Below are 24,741 nucleotides of genomic sequence, written 5' to 3'. Positions count from 1 at the left end.
CTTTTATTTATTTATTTATCATCTTTTTTAAGAAATTATATAGTGTCTCGTTTATAAATTTGGGGTTTTTTTTTTTTATGCTTTCAACTGATTTTAACTTTTTGGGTGCTACAAATTTAATTAGTGGACAAATTTGACTATTAATAACACTGTAAAAAAAATGTAATTTTCAATAAAAAATTGGCTCCACCGCCGTTGTTGGGATGATGTCAATTTTATACCAAATATATGTTCTATAATTCATAAGATGTTTTTGAGAATAATTTTTCAATGTTTTTTTAAACGAAAGTCTACCGTAAAGTAAGAATCTACGGTATATTTTTTAAAGTTTAAGGTAAAATAGTAATATTTATTTTTTAAAGTTTAAAGTTTAAAGTAAATTTGTAATATTTATCTAAGTTTAAATATAATTTAATGAAATTAAAAATTATTAAAATATTGATGAGGAGAATTATAGGATAATCAGTATATTTAGGTATTTGTTTAGTTGTTAATTTAGATTAATTAGTTAATTATGTTATTTTGTTGTTAGGCTATAAATAGCCAATTTAAGATTTTAATTAGAAACTTTTGATTACCCACTTAAATATGGAATATTTGGTTCTTTGAGGGAGCTCTCTCTTCTAGGATTTCTTTGTTTGGCTATGGATTTAACCTGATTACCTTTTTCCAGTGCTTGTATCAAAGCCTACCAACTCAAAGAGTCGAAAGAAAAAGCGTCCTTGTATCACTTCGAACTCCAGGACCAGTTTCATTTTTTAAATATGATGAGGAGAATTATAAGATAATTAATATATTTAAGTTTAATATATTTTAGTTGTTAATTTAGGTTGATTAGTTAATTATGTTATTTTGTTGTTAGGCTATAAATAACCCATTTAGGGTTGTAATTAGAAGCTTTAGATTATCTATTTCATAGAATATTGTTTTCTTGAAGAGTTCCTCTCTTTAAGGATGGATTTTACCTGTTTGGCCATGGATTTGATTTAAATATCTCAACCTGCTACACTAAATTAACACAAGTTAACTTCTAAGTTGTGGTGGATCTTTTCCAAAAATTTAACAAATTCAAATAACAGATTTGTTGTTTATATATCTAACCCTAAAAGGCCAAAGAAAAATTAACAAATTTAAATCCTAGGTTATTACATTAAACATTCCAGATGTAGCCTTCTTGTAACCATTATTTATTATTTATTGAATCAATCATCAGAAATAGTCTTCTCAACTTTTTCATCTTTCATAATTAACACTTTTTTTAGAACTAGTTACAATAGTCTTTTTCAATAATCTTTTTCAATCCATCCACCAACATTTACATAACAATTTAACTTTTTCTAATTATCAATTGTTTTGGACTTTCTCGTTGAAATCTTGGGCAATTAACACTGAGATTCTATCAATGTTTTAAAATATTAGGTAATTTTTTCAAATTTTATATCAAATCTTACCTAATTTTTCAAATCTTTCCAAGTTTTGCCCAAAAAATAAGATTTGAGAGATAACCTCGGTATATCTTGGAAAATTAACAGATTATATATATTTGGATTTTCTTAGTAAAATCTCGACCAATTAACACTGGCATTCTTTATATTTTTCCAAATTTTAATTTTTTTTATTTGCAAATTTTGATCTTTTACAAAATTTAGAAATCACAGTGTACTTGAGATCTATATGAAAATTCATATTTGGTAAATTCATTTGAAAATTTAGAAATTCATATAATTGTTGAAACATAAATTAAGAAAAATATTTGAAAATTTATGTAAAAATTTGATATAAGATTTACAAAAAATAATCCGTTGGAGAAAAATCGAAAAGATGCAAAATTTGATATAAAATTTGAAAAATTATATAATATTTGAAAAAATTAATAGAATCCCAAGGTTAATATTGCCCAACATTTCACCAAAACAATCAATAAGATATTAAAAGTTATTTTTTTTTAACTAAATCTGATTGATCTTGCTCGAAATAAACTGAGAAAAAAGTTTCTAAAAACGTGCTAGTTTTGAAAAGTAAAAACTTGATAGCCTTATTTTTAACTATTTCCCAACATATTACTAATAGTAATAACATTTCAAACGAACACTTTGCCCACATGATAGAAAGTGTAACTAAATATCTTTCTATATCTTCTAAATTTTTAATCTCTAATTTTGCGATATCCAATTTGAATTAATTTTATCTTTTCGTTTTCTTTACCTTCCTTTATTTCCAAAAACTAAAATTTTATTTTTTAGAATTTTATCTTCCGAATTCATAAACATATCTTGATCTACCTTTCATTGCAAGCAAATGATTTTTCACACTCCCTTGGGGCCCAAACCCAAAACTCAAGATTGAAGTACATAAAAGAGGCTTCCGACACCAAATTTTTCAATGTGGGATTCTCTAACTAAAATGTTCATTCCCTCTTGTTTTGAAAGTTAAATTTTCACCCAACAATTCCCAGTTGGAAATTTAATCAAAAAGAGAAAGAGAGAAAAAGATTTCATCGAGTAATTTTAGTCTATACAACACTATGTATAAGCAAAGGTGTCTTACGACTTGAACCTTTACATAGTGTAGATGCTTCAGAATTTACTAGAGTAACCCTTGGTTTTGAACTTTATCTCTAACAGCATCTCACACAGAGTGTTATTAGGGTGTCGTATGAAAGCTCGTGCTTTAAGGCCTAGCACGTGTATCCCGGTTTAGTGAATGCTTTAGAGAGTTTTCCTAAAAACTCCATAGGAAGCGGCCCTCATTCTGCATTCACACAGGTGAGTCTATTAAGAGTACTCTTGTAGCTAGGTACCCCACTTGTCATCAAGTATAGATCTCATTAAAAACTAAGTTCAACCTTTCTTATGCTTCAGGATATCATGCTCAGACTTTAAGTCATAGGAATGAAACTTTGTGTTTGGTTTAGCATGACTTACTATACATCACTCGTGATCAATTATTATCCATTGAACCTATTTCTTAGGATCTCCAGTCTACAGGTTGGGTTTTCCTCACTGTGATTCATCTTTTTATAGGCATGAGTCACATCCTTTCTGAGGTTCTGAAAACCTTTTCTCTGGCTAGTCCTTTCGTCAAATGATCTACCATTTCATCAGTCTGTATGTGATCCACTCTAACTGCACCAGTAGTGAGAAACTCTCTAATGGCACTGTGCTTATGACGTATTTGACGTCTCTTTCCATTGTAGTAACGGTTCTGAACTTTTGCGAATACTGTAGTACTATCGTAATGGATCAATATGGTTGGTACCAGCTTTTTCTATAAAGGAATCTCTTATAGCAGACTTCTAAGCCAGCCTGCTTCTTCACTAGCTGTCGCTAATGCTATCATTTTTTACTCCATTGTAGATTGGACTAAAATAATATGTTTTTTGGACTTCCAAAAGACAACTCCGCTAGCTATATTAAAGATATAGCCACTTGTAACCTTTGAATCAACCGAAAGAGAGTTCCAATAAGTGAGTCCATCTCATCATTTATGGCTTCTTGCCATAGGTTGGCATCTACAGAGGACAGGGAAGCTTTCAGATCTTTAAGGTCTTCTTTTACATTGTAGGTCAGGAAGCCATTTTCAAAATCTTTGGTGATTCTAGCTCTTTTGCTTCTTCTAGGTTCTGGGTCAATTTCCTTAAGATTTCTAACTAGGGTTATACCACTTGATCCAGATCCCTACTATTCCTTGATTTAAAAGGAAATCTATCTTCAAAGAAGTCGGCATCATTTGACTCAATGATCATTTGGTTCCCTAGATCATAGAACCTGTAGGTTTTACTATTTAAGGCATAACCTATAAAGATATATTCGTAAGCTCTACTAGCCAACTTTCTCCTTTTTGGGTCTGGAATCCTTACAAAGGCTAGACAACACCAAGTTCTAAAGTAGGACAAGTTTGATTTCTTATTCTTGAGAATTTCGTAAGGTGAAGTTTTGTTTTTAGATTTTGGGATTCTATTTAGGACATAACACACGGTAAGGATGATTTCACCCCACCAATAAGACGCGACTCTTGAACTAAGTAAAATAGCAACTACTAGCTCAACTAAAGTTCTAGTTTTCCTTTCAGCTTTTCCGTTCATTTCAGGAGAATAAGGTGTAGTCTTTTCGTGTATTATTCCATGTGAGTTAAAGAACTCATTAAAACTGTCCAAGTCGTACTCGATTTCCCTATCACTACGAAGTCTTTTAACCTTTCTATTAAACTGATTCTCTATTTCAGAAACAAAAAGTTTGAAAAAGCATCACTTTTATTTTTCAGCAAGTATACAAAAGTAAAACCAAAGCAGTCGTCAATAAAAGTAATGAAATATCTTTTACTGTTCCTAGTTAAGATGCCATCAAATTCACAAACATCAGAATGAATCAAATCTAGAGGCTCATAACTTCTAAGTACAGATTTTTGCGGAGTTTTAGTAATTTTAGCCTAACTACAATACTCGCATTTATCAAAATCATTCGTGGATAACTTATGTATCATTTCAAGCCTAATCATGTTACTAATTAAATTCTTATTCACTGATACATTTAATTCTTTTTTTTTTTTGTTATTTTAATTTTGTATATCCATATTCTTCTTGTTAGCCCTCTTGATATTTAGTTGTCACGATCAGGAGCATTCTAGCAGTTTGGCATGGTTGATTTGTGTTTTCGTATGTTATGTTCTTGGTTTTTAGCACTTGGAGTGTAACGACCCGACCCCTTAGGACTTAGGTTAGGTCGTTACTAAAATAAATGCATGCATAGGATTTGAAACGACGCTCAATTATGTTGAAATAGATGCTAAATAGACAAGAGAAGTTTAAAAGCCATTTATTAAATACAATTATTAAAACAATAATAAGGTACCCATAATTCGTAAAGACTATTAAAAATATATAAAAAAAACAATCCTTAATAAGAAGATTCAAACAGTAAAACTAAACATTAAGGGAAAAATAAGGACTCTAAATTTCATGATGCGGAAGCGTAAAAACTAGTCCCAGTGGCACGATCACGAACTCCGTTGTGCGATCGCCAGTGCATCTCTAACCTTACCTGAAACATCAATATAAGAAAGAATGAGTATGAAATACTCTGTAAGTAACCCTATCACTGGGGTCAGACTAGGCATCTATGTCCTCTAGATACCTACCTATGGCACATATACACACATGAAACAGGTAAGAGACTGAGTCCTATCCTACTGTAGTTAAGTATGCCCACTACGTCAGGTGAATCCCGTAGAAAACACAAACTGGTGAATCCCGAAGGAAACACAAACTGATGAATCCCGAAGGAAACACAAACTGATGAATCCTGAAGGAAACACAAAACTGGTGAATCCCAAAGGAAACACAAAATTGGTGAATTCCGAAGGAAACACAAAACTGGTAAATCTCGAAGGAAACACAAACTGGTGAGCATCTAACTAATCAAAGAGGACATTCACACAGTCTCAACATTCCAAAATAAACACCTTACGAATCTATGACATACATGTAATCCTCGATACCATGACTCTACCACATACACATAATCCTCAACAACATATTCTACAACATTCATGTATACCTTAACATCATAGATCCACATCATACAAGTATGCCTCAATATTAGCAGATCAAATACCAATATATGGAAACACATACCACCTCATACTAATAATCAAGTGCCTAGGTGTATATTTAAACAAATCAGAACTCGTGCTAGAACATACTTTGATTCAGGTCGTACTATCAATCAACATGCTAACATTTACCATAACATACACTCATCATGCTAGCATAAAACTAAAGCTTGGCCCGTGGACAGTTCCAGTGGTAAGATTACTTACCTCAAACGAAACTCTACGGATAACAAAAATCAGACGGCCAAACTATGGCAACAACTCGAAGTAGCGATCCTAATTCTGAAAACAACTCAAATAATTTCAGTTCAACCATAACAGTGAAACTTCGGACCCAAGTCCAAAATATCCAAAAACTTACCCAAAGGATGAAGATCACTTCCAACCTCCCTTGACGACGCTCCCTCTAAGTCCAAGCTTTGCTAAAACTCACCTTCAAATAAAAACCCAACAACTATGAATCAAGATGACGAAACCCAACATTAATGGCTAGGAGATCGAACTGAACTACCTCAACCTTACCTAGAACAGATCCGATGGCGACAAGGTAAACGACCGACGACGGATCTGGGTCTGGCGAAACGTGAAGAGGCGGTAGTTGATCGGGTCTGGGCCTATGAGGCGCGAGGGAGCGGCGGCTGGACGGATCGAACAAACGACGAGCTAGGCTGAAGGCTTGAAACGATGGGTTTCCGGCAAAGCGGCAGTAGACGAACAAAAACGACGCCCTCAGCTGGGCAACGCGGTCGCGAATGGAGGAGAAATCGGTTGGACGAGCGGCGATGACTTCGAATCTGAGCAACGAATAAGGCACGGCGGCGATCTGATGAGGCAGTGAAGGGAGTCGCGGCGTTCGCGGGATTGGACAGTGAACGGAGGCGGCGTGCGCCTGGGAGGAAAGAAGAAAGAAAATCGAAGGGAGGGGGGTGGTGTTGTCGTGCGAGGAAGAAGAAGAAGAAAGGTTGGTGGGTTTTTTTAAAAAAAAAATAATAATAATAAATATAATAACTAAAAAAGGAAGGTATAATTATAATTAATTTCTTTTCGTTTCGAAAGGAAATTAATTCCTGCCATAACATTCACATTGAAATTCAAAATTGAATAATTTTCCACCAAAACTTAAATTCTCGAATTTATACTTGAGATCCAAAATTTCAAAAATGCCCTTCGACTAAGCAATTATTGAATTTCCAAATAATAATGTTACTGAAATTACATTACTAAATAAAAATGTGCGAGGTGTTACATTCTTCCCCACTAAAAGAACTTTCGTCCTCGAAAGTTAAAACACTCCGGGTGTTACATTCTTCCCTCCTCAAGGAACTTTCACCCTCGAAAGTTCATTTTTGAAAAAGCTCTGGGTACTGGGCTTTCATCTCATCTTCTCGCTCTTAGATAGTCTCCTTGAACTGGTGATTCTGCCACACAACTTTCACAAAAAAAATTTCCCGGCGATGCAATGTCTTTACTTCTCTGGCGAGGATCTCGACAAGTTTCTCTTCGTAGCTCAAGTTTTCATTCAACTACAATGGCTCGAAGTCGATTACATAGGATGGGTCTGTCACATACTTCCTTAGCATTGAGACATGGAAGACATTATGAACTGAAGACAGTGCAGGGGACAATGCCAAACGGTAAGCTACGAGGCCAACTCGTTCCAGGACCTCGAAAGGTCTAATGAATCTCGGACTCAACTTTCCCTTCCTGCCAAACCTCAGAATACCTTTCATGGGTGCCACTTTTAAAAACACTTTCACACCTGCTTCAAATTCTAGATCCTTACGTCTGACATTGGCATAACTCTTCTATTTGCTCTGAGCTGTTTGCATACGAGCCCTGATCTTCTGTATTGCCTCATTCGTGGTCTGTACCAATTCAGGTCCTAACAATTTTCTCTCTTCTACCTCATCCTAATACACAGGGGATCTGCAACTCTTCCCATATAGAGCCTCAAAGGGTGACATCCCAATAGTGGACTGGTAGTTGTTATTATAAGCAAACTCCATTAAATGCAAGTGATCATCCCAGCTTCCTGAAAACTCTATGGCACAGACCCGCAACATGTCTTTAATATCACTGACTGCTGACATGCACAGGCGCCCTTGATAAAGAAGGCCACCTTCCGCTGAAACTGAGAATTCACCATCCTGGCCCGACTCTACCCTACGAACTCTCTCTTCCAGATAAGGGTCTTCTCGCTGCGCATCAATAATCCTTTGCTTCAGACTCAGTCGTACCGACAACTGTGCCAACTGTGCCACGACCTTTCCCACAGCCACTGCAATCTCTGCCCTCTCTAGTTCCCTGTACAAGTGAGTCTGTCTGATAATGAGGGCTGCTGAATGGGCCACCTTTCTATTTAAAGCATCTGCCAGTACATTTGCTTTTCCCGGGTGGTACAAGATTTCACAGTCATAATCCTTCACCAGCTCCAACCACCTTCTTTGCCTCATGTTTAACTCTTTCTGAGTGAAAAAGTACTTCAAACTCTTGTGGTCTGTGAAGATCTGTATCTTTTCTCCATACAAGTACTGTCTCCAGATTTTGAGAGCAAAAACCACTGTTGTTAACTCCAAGTCATGCGTGGGATAATTTTGTTCATGCTTCTTTAGCTGTCGTGAAGCGTAAGCGACTACTTTGCCCTGTTGCATCAGTATGCATCCTATCCCCTTCTTGGACGCATCACAAATGAAAAAGCCGTCTGATCCATCCGATACTGTAAGAACTGGGGCTAAAACCAGCCTCTGCTTGAGGTCCTGGATGCTGTTTTCACAAGCCTCACTCCAAACAAATACTGCTCCCTTCCGGGTCAACTGAGTTAATGGGGTGGCTATGCGAGAGAAGTCCTTTACAAATCATCTATAGTAGCTTGCTAACCCCAGGAAACTGCGCACCTCACTGACTGTGGTTGGATGAGCCCAACTCATAACTTCCTCAACCTTTGTAGGATCCACAGAGACACCTTCCTTCGATACTACATGTCCTAGGAAGGACACCCGCTTCAACCAAAATTCACATTTTGAAAACTTAGCATACAACTTATTGGCCCTCAACGTTTCCAAAACTTTCCGCAAATGATCCTCATGCTCAGCCTCTGTCATGGAATAAATCAAGATGTCATCTACAAAAACAATCACAAAAGTTTCGAGGAATTCCTTGAACACCCTATTCATCAGATCCATGAATATTGCTGGTGCATTCGTTAGACCGAATAACATCACTATGAACTCATAATGTCTATACCTTGAATGAAAAGTTGTCTTGGGTATGTCACTGTTCTTTATTTTCAGCTGGTGGTATCCTGACCGAAGATCAATCTTAGAGAATACCGTAGCTCCCTGCAACTGGTCAAACAAATCATCGATCTTGGGAAGGGATACTTGTTATTGATGGTTACCTTATTCAGCTCTATGTAATCAATGCACAGACGTAATGATCCATCCTTCTTTTTCACAAACAAAAAGGTGTACCCTATGGTGACACGCTAGGGCGTATGAAACCCTTGTCCAATAACTTCTGCAATTGAACCTTCAGTTCCTTCAACTCTGTCGGAGTCATCCTGTATGAAGCCCTCGAAATAGAGGTTGTGCCTGGCTCCAATTCAATGGCAAAATTTATCTCCCACTGTGGGGGCAGTCCAGGTGGAAATACATCCGAAAAATCCCTTACTACTGGCTCCAAAGTCAAGGTGACTTCATTCTCTTTGGTGTCCACCACACTAGCCATAAAGCCCCAGGCTCCTTGGTTGAATAGTTTACTGGCCTTCAATGCGGATATCACTTTGGGTAGGACTACGGTCCCAACCCCTTTAAACTTAAAACTAGCCCCTGTAGGAAGGTTAAAGGTGACCTCTTTACAAGAGCAATCTATGCTGGCATGATTAGCAGCTAACCAATCCATGCACAATATAACATCAAAATCGCGCATATCTAAAATTATCAAGATTACATCTAATGCACAATTAGCTACCTCTACCTGACATGCTTTTATCTTTTCTGTAGCCAACATGATCTCTCTTGATGAAGTGGAAATGGACAATGCAAATGGCAAAGGTTTTGAGTCTAACATGGCATGCCTCACAAATACAGCAGATATAAACGAGTGCGAAGAGCCAGAGTCAAATAAAACAAGAGCATGGTGTCCCAAAATGGGAAGTGTACCTGTCACCATGGTGCCTGACTTCTCGGCCTCATGCGAAGTGGTAGAGAATACCCTCCCTACTGTTGCTGGCGGCTCGGGCCTCCCTAGAATGAGCTTACAGGCTGGCTCTTGTGTTCAGACGCATTCCTCTTTGGGCATCTATCTGCCATATGCCCCTTCTGGCCGCATCGGAAACAAATCCCAGAGCCGGCTAGACAACGTCCCCAATGTTGCTTACCGCAAGTGGTACATATCAGTTTATCTTCCCTGCCAATCCTAGCCTGGGTACTCTGTTGTCCCCACTAACGTGGAGCATGTACTGTGTTCTGACTCCTCTACTGATGCTTAGGAGTTCTGTGCTCAGCCTTCCTTTTCTGACCTACAGAGGTCCCAATCCCGAGCAACCTCCTGTATTCCTCTCCCACTGGGAATCCGCATCAATCCTAACAGCGGCTTGCAGCGCCATAACATACGTCTTGAGACCCAAGGCATGCACTATCCCTCGCAGTCTGCTCCTCAAGCCCTGGATAAATCTCTCGGTCCTCGCTGCCTCGATGGCCACTAGTTCAGGAGCAAAGTGAGACAGCCTATCAAACTCTTGCTCGTATTCCTCCACTAACATAACGCCCTGCTTCAAGTTCAAGAATTCTGCCTGTTTATTGTATCGAGTGTTGGCCGAAAAGTACTTCTCATAAAAAGCGTTCCTTGAACTGTTACCAGGTTGCAAGTTCACCTCCAATATCGATCATCTTTTATGCCGAACGCCACCAAATTTCCGCGTTACCAGTCAACATGAAGACTGCTCATTGTAGTTTGTGCTCTTCTGGGCACCTCATAAAACAAAATATTGTCTCGATAGATGACAACCACATTTCTACCTTAGTGGGGTCCCCCAACGATCCATCAAAGGGGTGAGGGTCATACTTCCGAAAATCCCTCAGATGTTTGGCCTCAAGAGACAGGCCCTGCGTGTCTTTGTCCTACGGTCGAGTCTATCGTAACGGCTCAGGTGGCACTGGTTCCTTCTGAGCCTAGGTCTGGGTAAGTTGTCTTGCCATCGTGCTACGGATCAGTTTCTGTAGTTTCCCTATTAGAGCGGTTGCAACAACTTCACTAATTCAGACTTCCATTGCATTTTCATCCATTTGGGTCACAGGCGAAATTGGCGCTGCCAGAGCAGTTTGGCTACTCTCCGCTCTCTCTACTTGCATTTCTTCTTTAACTGTTTTTCTTGTTCTACGTTTAGGTGCCATGTCCTGTCATAAATTCATACGTTAACTAACTACTTTTGGGCCTTTCTCAGACATCATGCATTTAAAATACTACATCACTGTTCTCATATATGCATTGAAACTTTCATTAGTAGAACGTACCTGGCGATGACGAGAAATCCGTTATTGGCCACAGGGACTATCTAGACTTACGTAGTAATTCAGTCTACAGAACCCAAAATATGGGCTCTAATACCAACTGTAACGACCCGACCCCCTAGGACTTAAGTTAGGCCGTTACTAAAATAAATGCATGCATAGGATTTGAAACGACGCTTAGTTATGTTAAAATAAATGCTAAATAGACAAGAGAAGTTCAAAAGCCATTTATTAAATTCAATTATTAAAACAATAATAGGGTACCCATAATTCGTAAAGACTATTAAAAGTATATAAAAAACAATCCTTTATAATAAGTTTCAAACAGTAAAACTAAACATTAAGGAAAAAATAAGGACTCTAAATTTCATGATATGGAAGCGTAAAAACTAGTCCCAGTGGCATGATCACAAATTCCGCTGTGCCATCATCGGTGCATCTCTACCCTTACCTGAAACATCAACATAAGAAAGAATGAGTATGAAATACTCAATAAGTAACCCCACCACTAGGGTCAAACTAGGCATCTATGTCCTCTAGATACCCACCTATGGCACATATACATACATGAAACAGGTAAGAGACTGAGTCCTATCCTACTGTAGTTAAGTATGCCCACTACGTCAGGTGAATCCTGTAGGAAACACAAACTGGTGAATTCCGAAGGAGACACAAACTGGTGAATCCCGAAGGAAATACAAACTGGTGAATCCCAAAGGAAACACAAAACTGTTGAATCCCGAAAGAAACACAAAACTGGTGAATCCCGAAGGAAATAAAAAACTGGTGAATCCCAAAGAAAACACAAACTGGTGAGCATCTAACTAATCAGTGAGGACATTCACACAGTCTCAACATTAAAAAATCAACACCGTACGAATCTATGACATACATGTAATCCTCGATACCATGGCTCTACCACATACACATAATCCTCAAGAACATATTCTACAACATTTATGTATACCTTAACATCATAGATCCACATCATACAAGTATGCCTCAACATCAGTAGATCAGATACCAACATATGGAAACACATACCACCTCATACTAACAATCAAGTGCCTAGGTGTATATTTAAACAAATCAGAACTCGTGCCAGAACATACTTTGATTCAGGTCATACTATCAATCAACATGCTAACATTTACTACATACACTCATCATGCTAGCATACAACTAAAGCCTGGCCCATGGGCAGTTCTAGTGGTAAGATTACTTACCCCAAACGAAACTCTACGGATAACAAAAGCAGACAGCCAAACTATGGCGGCAACCCGAAGTAGCTGTCCCAATTCTGAAAACAACTCAAATAATTTCAGTTCAACCATAATAGCGAAACTTCGGACCTAAGTCCAAAATATCCAAAAACTTACCCAAAGGATGAAGATCATTTCCAACCTCCCTTGACGACGCTCCCTCTAAGGCCAAGCTTCGCTAAAACTGACCTTCAAATAAAAACCCAACAACTATGAATCAAGATGACGAAACCCAATGTTAATGGCTAAGAGATCAAACCGAACTACCTCAACCTTAGCTAGAACAGATCCGACGATGACAAGGGAAACGATTGACGATGGATCTGGGTCTGGCAAAGCGTGAAGAGGCAGCAGATGATTGGGTCTAGGCCGGCGAGGTGCGAGGGAGTGACCGCGAATGGAGGAGAAATCAGTCGGACGAGCGGCGGCGACTTCGGATCTGAGCAACGAAGAAGGCGTGGCAGCGGTCTGATGAGGCAGTGAGGGGAGACGCAGCGTTCGTGGGTTTGGACAGTGAGGGGAGGCGACGTGCGGCTGGGAGGAAAGAAGAAAGAAAATCAGGGGGGGAGGTGGTGTTGTCGTGCGAGGAAGAAGAAGGAGAAGGGTTGGTGGGTTTTTAAAATAATAATAATAAATATCTTAACTAAAAAAGGAAGATATAATTATAATTAATTTCTTTCCGTTTCGAAAGGAAATTAATTCCTGCCATAACTTTTACATTGAAATTCAAAATTGAATAATTTTCCGCCAAAACTTAAATTCCCGCATTTATACTTGATATCCAAAATTCCAAAAATACCCTCCGACTAAGCAATTATTGAATTTCCAAATAATAACGTTACTGAAATTACATAAATAAAAATGTGCGGGGTGTTACATGAAGAGGGTTATCAGGCAACGGATTCCGAGTATCATTGCCTTGATAAATAAGACAATTGACGAACTGAATGTAGTAGACTCGGGGGTAATGCATTAGCCCCTGTGAATACCATACTCAAGTTAGCAAATAAAATTATCTCCACCCTGCATCCATCACAAATCTGCATTCATGTTTTATGCACCCACAACTGTACACTATTTTCGAAATGTATCGTGCCTTTGACCGTGTGTTCAAGGAACATATGGTAATGTTTTGACTTTCGTTTAGCATTTCTAATATGAATTGGAGCATCTACACAAACCTTTTAATACTATCATCTTATGAACTTATGAAATTTAGTACTTTATGTTTTAGTACATTATGATTTTTTTTTTGGGATTATCTTGCAATCCAACGGTGGTTGATTTTGGAAATATCTATGCATTCTTGAGACAAACTATGAAAATGTGTTATATGTTATATGAATTTAGAGAATTTGCTCAGTCTTTAAAGATAATGTTTTTCCAATTGTCCATGGTGGTTTCAAGATCAAAGCAACTAATTGTCTTGTGCTTTTGTGCAGGTGTATTTTGTATTGAAAGAACTTATTCGTAAATCTATAGCTGAAACAGAGGTAAACCTTCTTAATCAAACATGTGTTCTTGAATAGAGTTGAAACAGAGGTAAACTCTCATGGCCTCAATGGACCTTACAAATACCTCTTCTTCTCATAGGCCCCCCTCTCTCTCTCCTTTCTGTTTTTCCTCTTCTAACTAACAATATTCCTTGGCCCCTACATTCTCTCAACTTTCCCTAACTTACTCATTTTCTTTCATTTTCTTTCTTCTTTCATATACCTTGGTTATTAAAGGCCTATCAATACCCGTCCCCCAAAAAGCCACCTTGTCCTCAAGGTGAAAATAAAAAAATTAGTCATTGATTATGAAAGGAAGCTCCCATGTTGCATCAGCTTTGTCTCCATTCTCCCAGTGAATTAATACCCCTGTTTTTTGACCTTCGAAAGGTGATGTTCTGATGCCTAACAACTCAACAGGTTGTGTTATGAAGCTCAACTCGTCGATCACATTAGGAGGAATCGGTATGTTTGGCAAATTGCAGCCGATTTCCCTTCGTAGTACTGATATGTGAAACACAGGTTGTGGTAGTACTGATATGTGAAACATACGCCGTTGAAGTAATTGATCTTCCTCGATCAATTGGGCCATCTGCATTTTGGCCTTCAGACCTTCGGGCTTCAACTTCCGCATCTCGCTTTGAATTTCCTCTTTAAGCCCACAAAAAAATTTTCTCTCCAAGGCTTTGTCGCCCAGCTTCTTCAGCCTAGCAGAGTAGCGTTCAAACTTCCTTCGATAATCCTTCACCGTCGTCTCCTGCTGTAGCCGCTCCTGGCATAACGGTCCACTTCACACGTCGGTCGAAACCTCATCAAAAACAGCTCTCTGAACTGCAACCAACTCCCCACTGGTGACCAATCATCCTCCCATTGATACCAGGCAAGCGCTTCCCCCTCCAAGCACAACACCACTGCGTCCAATTTATCTTCTCCGATAATTTATTCACCACAAAATACCATTCTACCCTATGTAACCATCTGTCTGGATTTTCGTCTTCTTCCCCTTTGAAAATTGGTACCTCGAGCTTCCTCAGTCGCATATCAAACAACGGGATCTCTTTGCTCCCAAGTGCGTGAATTCCCTCCTGATTTTCTGCTTTTGATGATGAACCTTCTGTTACTTACTTCCCTTTTTCCGTTGGAGTTCTTTCTGATGATGGGAATGTTTCTCAGAATTACTCATTGTGTCTAACCTTGACAGTATTAAGGCCATCTGGGCAGACATGCTTCCCATCCAATCCTTAACCTCCTTCGACTGCATACTCATCTTCTCCTCCATCTCCATCTGTTTTTCCTCCATGGCAATCAATCGTACTTCCATCTTTCCCACCATACCTAGGTAAGTGCTCTAATACCAGTTGATAGGTTTGGAACACTTTTCCTTATTTTATTAACAATGGGGAAGAGTTTGAGAGCTCCTTCTCTCTCCCATCAGTCTCAAAATATGAGAATTGATACAAAATCTTCACAAACTCTCATGGCCTCAATGGACCTTACAAATACCACTTCTTCCCGTGGGCCCCCTCTCTCTCCTTTCTGTTTTTCCTCTTCTAACTAACAATATTCCTTGGCCCCTACATTTTCTAAAATTTCCCTAACTTACTCATTTTCTTTCTTCTTTCATATACCTTGGTTATTAAAGTCCTATCAGTGTCTCTAAGTGAGAACATGGAAGCCATTATTCACATCCTAAAAAATGTAGTTAGTTAGACTATGAAGAAATTCTTTGAACATCTAGAGGCTGGATACTGATAGTTGGAGATAGTTTGAACTTCCTCCATAAAACCAAAATAAAAAGATGGAACAAAAGAATTATGAGTTTTCAACATTTCTTTTGTTGGAGGGATTATTAGAGTAATGTTTTTCTCTTTCTAACAACATTTTGTGATCGTTAGAGATTGAAAACTCATTATTAAGTGTTCATTTTTATTTGGACATATAGTTAAGTTATGTCAAATAAATATTCTAGTCGCCAAAGTGAGCATAGTTCAACTAGTATATTATATGTGTTAGTATGTCAGCGATCAAGAGGTTTGTGATTCAAATCTTCTCACCTCTTATTGTACTAAAATTAAATAAATAAATAAATATTCTAGTCCAAAGAATATTTTTGGATGATTAAAGATGAGACATCTAACAGTGGGTAAGAGCTCTTATTGATTGATGCTTAGTCAAATAGTTTTTCCCATGACATTTCTATATCTATATGGTAATTGGCATTATAAATTCAAATGTTTGACTATTTTTGAAACTTCACATTCATTAATGGAAACATGTTCTAATTTATAAGATTTCCTTGGATTAACACAAATTTCAAGAACTGAAAAGATTTCCAACACTTCAATCGGACATTGCAACAGCTGCAACAGAGGCATTAGAGAGATTTCGTGAAGAAAGTAAAAAAACAGTTCTATGGTTGGTTGATATGGAGTCTAGCTACCTCACCGTAGATTTTTTCCGAAAGCTGCATATGGAACCAGACAAAAATCCTAATCCTGCCCCAGCGGGACCAAATGCAAACCGCTATATAGATAACCATTTCAGAAGGATTGGTACGGTCATGTCTTGTTTATATATGCATATACATTATTTGGCAGCAACCCATATTTTTGTGCTATACTCACACGCACATACATACTTGAATACATGTATTTCTTTATTAGTTAATTTCAAATTCATTCAGTCTACACAAGAGCTCATGATTGTTTAAGTATACTAAGTAGCACCAAACCATGTGAATGTTGAGTTTGTTGATTGTTTTAGGTTCAAATGTGAGTTCTTATATTGGGATGGTTTGTGATACATTGAAAAATTCAATTCCGAAGGCTATCGTCTACTGTCAAGTTCGAGAGGCCAAGAGATCATTACTAAACCATTTTATGTTCAAGTTGGAAAAAGGGAGGTATGAAATTTGAAGCAAATTCTATGCACTTGGTTTTCCTTGCCTAATTTACCCTGAAAAGAATATAATCATCCTTTCTCGTCCCTTAGTTTGAAACTCTTGATATATTGAAGCTATAACATTCACCTGTTAAAAAGAATTAAAGTAAACTTGTTATTGTATTGAAAAATCTAATATATCTTGCCATTGCATCATTGCAGAAGGAATGTTTTGGTGCTATGGTAGATGAGGATCCAACACTGATGGAGAGAAGAACAACCATAGCTAAAAGACTCGAGCTTTATAAGTCAGCTCGAGACAAAATCGACTCAGTTGCATGGAAATGAGGATCATAGATTTGAGCTGCTCGCATTTTGTTTATCACACAAAACTTCACCAAGATGGACCTCAATCTCATTATGGACAAACTAATTCCCTATTCATTTTTGTAATACCTTTCAGCTTGGAAAATAGGTTAGAACAAGCAAGTTGTTAAAGCACCAGTTTAGTTGCTAGCCTACGATCGACAATGCACAATTGTTGTTTTTTTTTTTCTCCCATTCATTTTTTCTAAAGGTTTCTCCATTCATTTCTTATGTCATTGTGTACAATAACTATAAGTAGTTCTTAAATTTTATTTGATAAATTTTTATAGATCCAAGAAGAAGACATCATTGTCATTGATTGATCTCAATTTCACTTGAAATAGTAAATAGAGTTGGCTTAAGTGGATGGTATTATGGACATGGATTTCCTCAAAGTTAATGAGTTATACGGATTGCTCTGCTGAAAGTTTTATCTTTAAATATCATTCTTTCGGACCAAGTTTGCCAGCTTTATTCATAATTCGTGTGAATAGTCAAGGACAAAGGAAGTTAATAATCAAAGGAATAAAATACCAAAACAAATAAGTTAATGAACATGTGCCAAATATACCTATGAACAGTTAACTTTGTACCTTTTTTAAAGGGAAAAAAAGCTAATATTTTGTTCTCAGAAATAAGTTATTATATATAAAAAGGTTGAATTATAGAAAAATGGCTTGAATTTGTATCATTTTAAAATAAATACCTCTGAATTTTCACAAGTTTTAATAATACTTTAAACTTAAAAAAAAAAAAATCAAAATTTTTTTAATAGTTAACTTTAGATGGAAACCGGGAGTATTTTGTCTAAAAAATATACATGAGTTTTCAGAAATTTTATTAATACCCTTAAAAAATATATATATATCCTTAAAGCTTATTTATTTTTCTACTTCTAGTTTTATTGCCAAAATTTAGAAAGGAAAAAAAAATTGAGCAGAATACAAACTTTTTTAGTCCAACTATAGAAATGAGATCCAACCTTTGACCCCAATCAACCTAATTAGTCTCTCAAAGAAGAAAGTGGTAAAACTAAATTTAAATTATATTTGCTACCCAAAATATATAATATAAAAATTTGCAACAACAAATAAAATAACACATTATGTATTAGTTAATAATTACAAGCTTACAACCCAAAAAAGGGGGAAAAAAAGGAAAAAAGAAAAAGAAAAATAGAGGCTAATTTCAAATGGTGAAAGGCAGAGGGAGAAATTAGTTACAATAATTAAATGAACGATAGTGGGAATATTGGGGTGTAGATTCTGATCGGATTTTCGCCGGAGTTCATTCGCTCTGCTTCTTACCGTTAGAAACAGAGTATTTATGGAAACAAACTCGAACAACATCTTCCGCTTCAGATTTTCTAAATATTTTCCTAAACTAAATTTCAATCCAACGGTAACAAAGTGAAGTCGGAAAAGGAATTAGAGACCATATGAAGATTGAAGTCAAATTAGGAAATTAAATCCTGATAAAATGAAAACCCATCCATCTTCAATTTCTTCTATACTCTGAAACTAATCTCTGTATTACGAAACTCTGAAACTAATCTTTGTATTACGAAATAATGGGAATGGAGCTTGGTCTTCCTGATTTGAACAAACTTTGCATACCTCGGAGAAGGAGCTCTTCCGCTGCCGGAAAGAAAGAACAACACTTAGCTGAAAGCTCCAAACCCCCAATCTCCATGTTGGAGGCTGCGGTTGTTCTTATGGCCATTGCAAACTCTGTTTCCGATGTCGAAAGCTTCTGCAATTGTGAACTCAAAAAATATGAAAACACCCACAAAAGGAAGAGCCCTCCTACGACGGCTGCTACTAAGAAACCACCGAGGAAGAAGAGGGCAAGGCAGAGCAAATTCCCGTCGATTCCTGAGATGCCGGCGGCGATGAGAGACCGAATCGTGGAGATGGGTGGCTACGAAATTAATCTGGTGATTCAGAAACAACTACAAAATACGGATTTAAACAAGAATCTTGGACGTTTGTCCCTCCCACAAAAGAAACTGTTGTTCGATTTCGCAACAGAGGAGGAGAGGAGGTTGCTGAGCCAACAAGAAAATAAGAACAAGAAAGGGTTGAATGTAGTGATAATGGATCATGTTCTTGAAGAAAGAAACATTTGTTTGAAGAAGTGGAAGATCGGGAGTGGAGATGTTTACTGTTTGATGACACAGTGGAATGCATTTGTGAAAGAAAGAGGATTAAAAAGTGGAGACCATATTCAACTATGGAGCTTCAGAAAAGATGATGAAAACGAGGGTGGTTTTCGTCTCTGTTTTGCAATGGTGAAGCTAATTCATGGTTGTGATTAAGAATTGAAGCTCTTAGCAACTCGCTGATTTTGTAGTGTTTTGATTATGTAAGGAATATTATTTCACTAAGACTTTTTTTCTTCTTTGACTTTTGAGTTTTTCTACAAAATCCTTTCGTCTTGATCCTCTTCTTTTCAAAATTTTCAGTTTCACACAGCAATCTTAAAATTAGCAATTTTCTTAATGAATTAAAAATTATTTTTGGGAGGTCGTTGGTGCCGGCGACCGTTCATGCAATTCAACTGAAAAAAACCGAAAAGAAACAAAACATGGAGAAGATCAAGTAATAGAGAAAAGAAATACAAAGAAATAAAAAGAAAGGAAAAAGATATTAATAAGAAAGAAGAAAAAGACATAAACAGCGGCCAACGGCGGTGATAGATGGTGGCCGGTGGAGGAGGGGAAGAAGGAGGGGGAGAACTATGAGAATGAGGAAGTGAATTGAAGAGATAGAAATCAGAAAAGCTAATTATTATTTTAATATTTAAAATAAAGGGGTTTTTTTTTTTTTTTTTCAAAACCATGTGAGCCCACGGTTATGATACAAATTACGTACAAAAAATTTACTTGGAGATTTTTGTTTTCTTTGATTAACCGTCAACTATCTACATTTCTTTTCTCATTAATTCTTTTTCCTTATAAATATAAATATAGGACACGAGAGTCTCATAGAAAAGTAAATTAATAAAAGTAATTATTTAAATATGTAAAATATAATCTAAGCAAAAAATTGAATTGAGGGTCAACGAGTGGTGACTAGAAATCATGTGGGCTCTGCCCGCACAGGTTCGAATCCTGCCGCTCACGACTTTATTTATTTATTTATCATCTTTTTGAAGAAATTATATAGTGTCTCATTTCTAAATTTGGGTTTTTTTCATGCTTTCAAGTTAAAATCTCACTCATTTTAACTATTTGGGTGCTACAAATTTAAATAGTGGACAAATTTGACTATTAATAGCACTGTAAAAAAAAATGTAATTTTCAATAAAAATTTGGCTCCAGTTGGTGGAATTTTTTTTAATAAATAATGATAAAAATATTGTTGGAGAGAAAGTATTCTAAAAATAGGTTTTTAAATCGTGTACCGGATACACGAGTCCTAGCCATCTGGCACGCACAATCTGTCGTGGCAGTCATGCAGGGTTGACTAAGGAAATCGTGTACCTGGTACACGATTACCTTAAGTCGTGTACCCTGTATACGACTTCCTCGCCATTAAATCACCGCCCGCCCCTTCTTCTTCCTCACCGAGACCTTCTGCCTTCCTTCTTCCTCACCGATAACTTCAACCGATTTTCCTCCATTTTGCTTTCTGTCTTCCAAAATCTTGCTGATTTTCCTCACCGAGTCCTTGATTTTCCTCACCGAAATCTTCCAAAATTCCGATTTTGCTCGATTTTCCTCACCTAGTCCTCCATTTGTTCGTCCGTCCAAAATCGTCCGAACGCTTCTGTGGTAAAATTCTTTCTCTAATTTTTTTCAGTATATTTTAAACTTAGAAATATATGTATGTTTGGGCTAATCTTATATTTCGGTGGTAAATCTTAGATCTATATGTATGTTTTTCAATATATTTTATGTAACTTAGAAATATATGAATTTGTTGGGCAGATCTGGTGCATCTCATGTTTCTCCCACTATTGTCTGATTTCGAACACGCTGGTATGTACTCATGGGATGGTGCATGTCTTGCATGGTTGTATAGAGAACTTTTTCGGGCTTCTAATGCACAAGCGTTGGAAATAGCGAGGCCACTGATACTATTACAAGTATGAGCTTTGGTTTCCAATTATAGCACCACAAGTCCAACTACAGGCCCCAGATCATCGTCCACCTAATGTCAAGTATTATTTCATTTATATATTTATTTCGTTACCATTTTATGTAAGAATATAAATTAATTGTATTTTTTTATAATTTTAGATAGAGTAGTGTATTAGTTGCCTTTGAACAATCAGCAAATATGTTGCTCGTGTACAAAAAAATATTCGACATGCATATGCACAATCAGGTAGTAAATATGTATATAAATGAATATTTAAAACATTTTATATGTATATATATTATTTTTTTTGTCAGGTTATTTGGACGCCATACACACAGATTTGGTCATCCTTACCTGATTAATGCTTCCATATAGTAGAGTGGCCAGCATACACTCTCAGCACTACACCAGATCGATTTGAGAGGTAAGCACGACCAAGACTGGCGTCGAATCCATGCGGAATATTTATCCTAGGCATGAACGACATGATCGTTGTGCACAAGGAGAACCAACAAATGGGCTAGCTGTATCAGATAACTACATTCCCTGGTACAATTCGATCACGAGGCGATTTATCACACCTGACGGCGCTTACTATTACTGCATGGTAAGAGATTTAAAATCAGACATTTTCCATATATATGATATGAATATTGTTTAATATTTATTTTTTTTATTGTACAGAATAATTTTGTCGGCGATGTTCAACAATATTTAGTGTAGAACAACTTATTAGAATTGGGTTCCATGTGTCCGCAAACATTGGTCAACATAGAAGGTATTATTCAACAAACAAGACGACTCAATATTGTTGACACCGATCAAAGACGTATTCGTCATAGATGACAACGACAACAAGGTGAACCTAATTTAGAGGGACACGAAGACAACTCCATGAGGGGTAAGGGCCAGGGAGTCGTTTTTAAATCCCACATTGTATCATTTTCAAATTGTAAATTAAAGAACTAATTGTAAATATTTTTTTTAATATCATGGTATATTTTTTAGTATGAGTGCAAGATGTTTTCATGGTAGATTAAATATATAATTAAGTTTAATAATGAAGAAATTTGTGGACCAAAAGTTTTAATATTGTTGTACATCTACCATTAAAAAAAAATAGTCAACAAACTTAAAAAAAAATTATAAGCAAATTGTGGACCGGGTCCATAAGTTTGCTTGACCAGTCAACCAATCAGCCGACTTGGTGCTAACTAGATTAAACGGTACTCATGTACCGGGTACACAATTATGCCACATGGAAATCATGTACCCGGTACAAGATTTCACTACTCTAGTTTTGTCAATATTTTTCCAAAATACCTATTCTTAGAAATTGTTTCCCTCCAACCCTATTTTGTCATTATTTATTAAAAAACATTATTTAAAAAAAAATTCCCGTTGTTGGGATGATGTCAATTTTATACCAAATGTATGTTCTATAATTCATAAGATGCTTTTGAGAATAATTTTTCAATGTTTTTTTTAAACGAAAGTCTACCATAAAGTAAGAATCTGCAGTATATTTTTTAAAGTTTAAGGTAAAATTGTAATATTTATTTTTTAAAGTTTAAAGTAAAATTATAATATTTATCTAAGTTTAAAGTGTAATTTAATGAAATTAAAATTATTAAAATATTGATGAAGAGGATTATAGGATAATCCGTATATTTAGGTTTAATATTTGTTTAGTTGTTAATTTAGATTAATTAGTTAATTATGTTATTTTGTTGTAAGGATATAAATAGCGAATTTAGGATTTTAGTTAGAAACTTTTGATTATCCACTTAAATATAGAATATTTGATTCTTTGAGAGAGCTCTCTCTTCGAGGATTTCTTTGTTTGACTATGGATTTAACTTGATTATCTTTTTCTACTGCATGTATCAAAGCCTACCACACTCAAAGAGTCAAAAGAAAAAGCATCCCTTTATCATTTCAAACTCAAGGACAAGTTCCATTTTTTTAAGTATGATGAAGAGAATTATAAGATAGTTAATATATTTAAGTTTAATATTTTTTAGTTGTTAATTTAGGTTGATTAATTAATTATGTTATTTTGTTGTTAGGTTATAAATAATCCATTTAGGGTTGTAATTAGAAGCTTTTGATTATCTATTTCATAGAATATTGTTTTCTTGGAGAGTTCTTCTTTTAAGGATGGATTTTCCTTGCTTAGCCATAAATTTGATTCAAATATCTCAATCCACTACATCAAATTAACACAAGTTAAACTAATTTCTAAATTGTGGTGTATCTTTTCCAAAAATTTAACAAATTTAAATAACACATTTGTTGTTTAAATATCTAACCCTAAAAAGGCAAAAGAAAAATTAACAAATTTAAATCCTAGGTTATTACATTAAACATTCAGGATGTAGCCTTCTTGTAACCATTATTTATTAATTATTGAATCAATGGTCAGAAATAATCCTATCAACTTTTTCATCTTTCATAATTAACACATTTTTCTGAAAACTTGTTATAATAGTCTTTTTCAGTCCATCTCGCCTGAGATCTACCATCGACATTCACATAAAAATTTAACTTTTTCTAATTATCATTTATTTTAGACTTTTTGGGTGAAATCCTTTGAGTAGTTAACAACAAGATTCTATCAATTTTTTAAATATTATGTAATCTTTCAAATTTTATATCAAATTTTTCCAAATTTTACCCCAAAAAAGTTATGATTTGAGAGAAAACCATAATATATCTTGGGCAAAATTAACACCGGGATTCTATATATTTGGACGATCTTGTTCGAAATAGACGAAGAAAAAGGTTTATAAAAAACGTACTAGTTTTGTAAAGTAAAAACTTGATAGTCTTATTTCTAACTATTTTCCAACATATTACTAATAACATTTCAAACAAACCCTTTGCCAACGTGATAAGAAAGTGTATCCAAATATCTTTCTATATCTTCTAAATTTTTAATCTCTAATTTTGCGATATCCAATTTGAATTAATTTTATCTTTTCATTTTCTTTACCTTCCTTTATTTCCAAAAACTAAAATTTTATCTTTTAAAATTTTATCTTCCAAATTCATAAACATATCTTGGTCTACCTTTCATTGCAAGCAAATGATTTTTCGCATTCCTAAAATTTAGGATCTTTTAATTTATAAAATATTCGTTTTTAAATAGAAAGGTAGTTATCAAAAATAAAATAACAACAATAATGAAGAAAATTAAAGACAAGGATCCAAAAGATATATTTGGAAAGAAGAAAGATATAGAATAAATTGCAGAAATCAACTTTGAGTTGAGATATCGTACTAGTTGCAATTACACCTTAAATTTTCAATGGTAAAAATTGGACCGATAATTTCTAAAGTATTAGAATTGGAACTTCAAACTTATAATAATTGTAGAAATTGAATCCACAACTAAAAAATTTAAGCTTTTAGACTTATATAAATGTTATAAGTTATAAAATTATGTAATTTTGAATATCCAATTTGACCCAATTTTAACAGTCATATTAAGTTATAGAACTTAATTTTTTAAATTGAAAATTGTAGGGGGATT

General features: G+C 35.7%; 1 protein-coding gene and 2 long non-coding RNA genes across 3 annotated transcripts; 2 read left to right on the top strand and 1 right to left on the bottom strand.

The window, feature by feature from the left end:
• Positions 1-4,789: 4,789 nt before the first annotated feature.
• On the bottom strand, positions 4,790-6,577 carry LOC120068029 (uncharacterized). Its single transcript, XR_005479073.2, has 4 exons — positions 6,133-6,577; positions 5,972-6,043; positions 5,818-5,892; positions 4,790-5,039 (listed from the first exon to the last, which is right to left on the bottom strand). It is a non-coding gene; the product is annotated as an uncharacterized LOC120068029 (long non-coding RNA).
• On the top strand, positions 6,446-17,346 carry LOC150031930 (uncharacterized). The gene is made up of 3 exons (XR_016525158.1): positions 6,446-6,571; positions 13,825-16,777; positions 16,978-17,346. It is a non-coding gene; the product is annotated as an uncharacterized LOC150031930 (long non-coding RNA).
• Positions 17,347-18,204: 858 nt separating this feature from the next.
• On the top strand, positions 18,205-19,857 carry LOC120068057 (B3 domain-containing protein At1g05920-like). Its single transcript, XM_039019725.2, has one exon. The coding sequence runs from the start codon at positions 18,692-18,694 to the stop codon at positions 19,436-19,438; it is 747 nt and encodes a 248-aa protein (XP_038875653.2). The 5' UTR covers positions 18,205-18,691; the 3' UTR covers positions 19,439-19,857.
• The last annotated feature ends 4,884 nt before the right edge of the window (positions 19,858-24,741 follow it).

This window comes from Benincasa hispida, chromosome 12 (genome assembly GCF_027475165.1).
Source record: "Benincasa hispida cultivar pf3 chromosome 12, pf3_genome.v1.1, whole genome shotgun sequence".
Classification (NCBI taxonomy): domain Eukaryota; kingdom Viridiplantae; phylum Streptophyta; class Magnoliopsida; order Cucurbitales; family Cucurbitaceae; genus Benincasa; species Benincasa hispida.
This window is presented reverse-complemented; position numbering and strand designations above follow the sequence as displayed.

Excerpts from the sequence above, each read along its gene's own strand:
- LOC120068057 (XM_039019725.2), top strand. The coding sequence starts at position 18,692 with ATGGGAATGGAGCTTGGTCTTCCTGATTTGAACAAACTTTGCATACCT.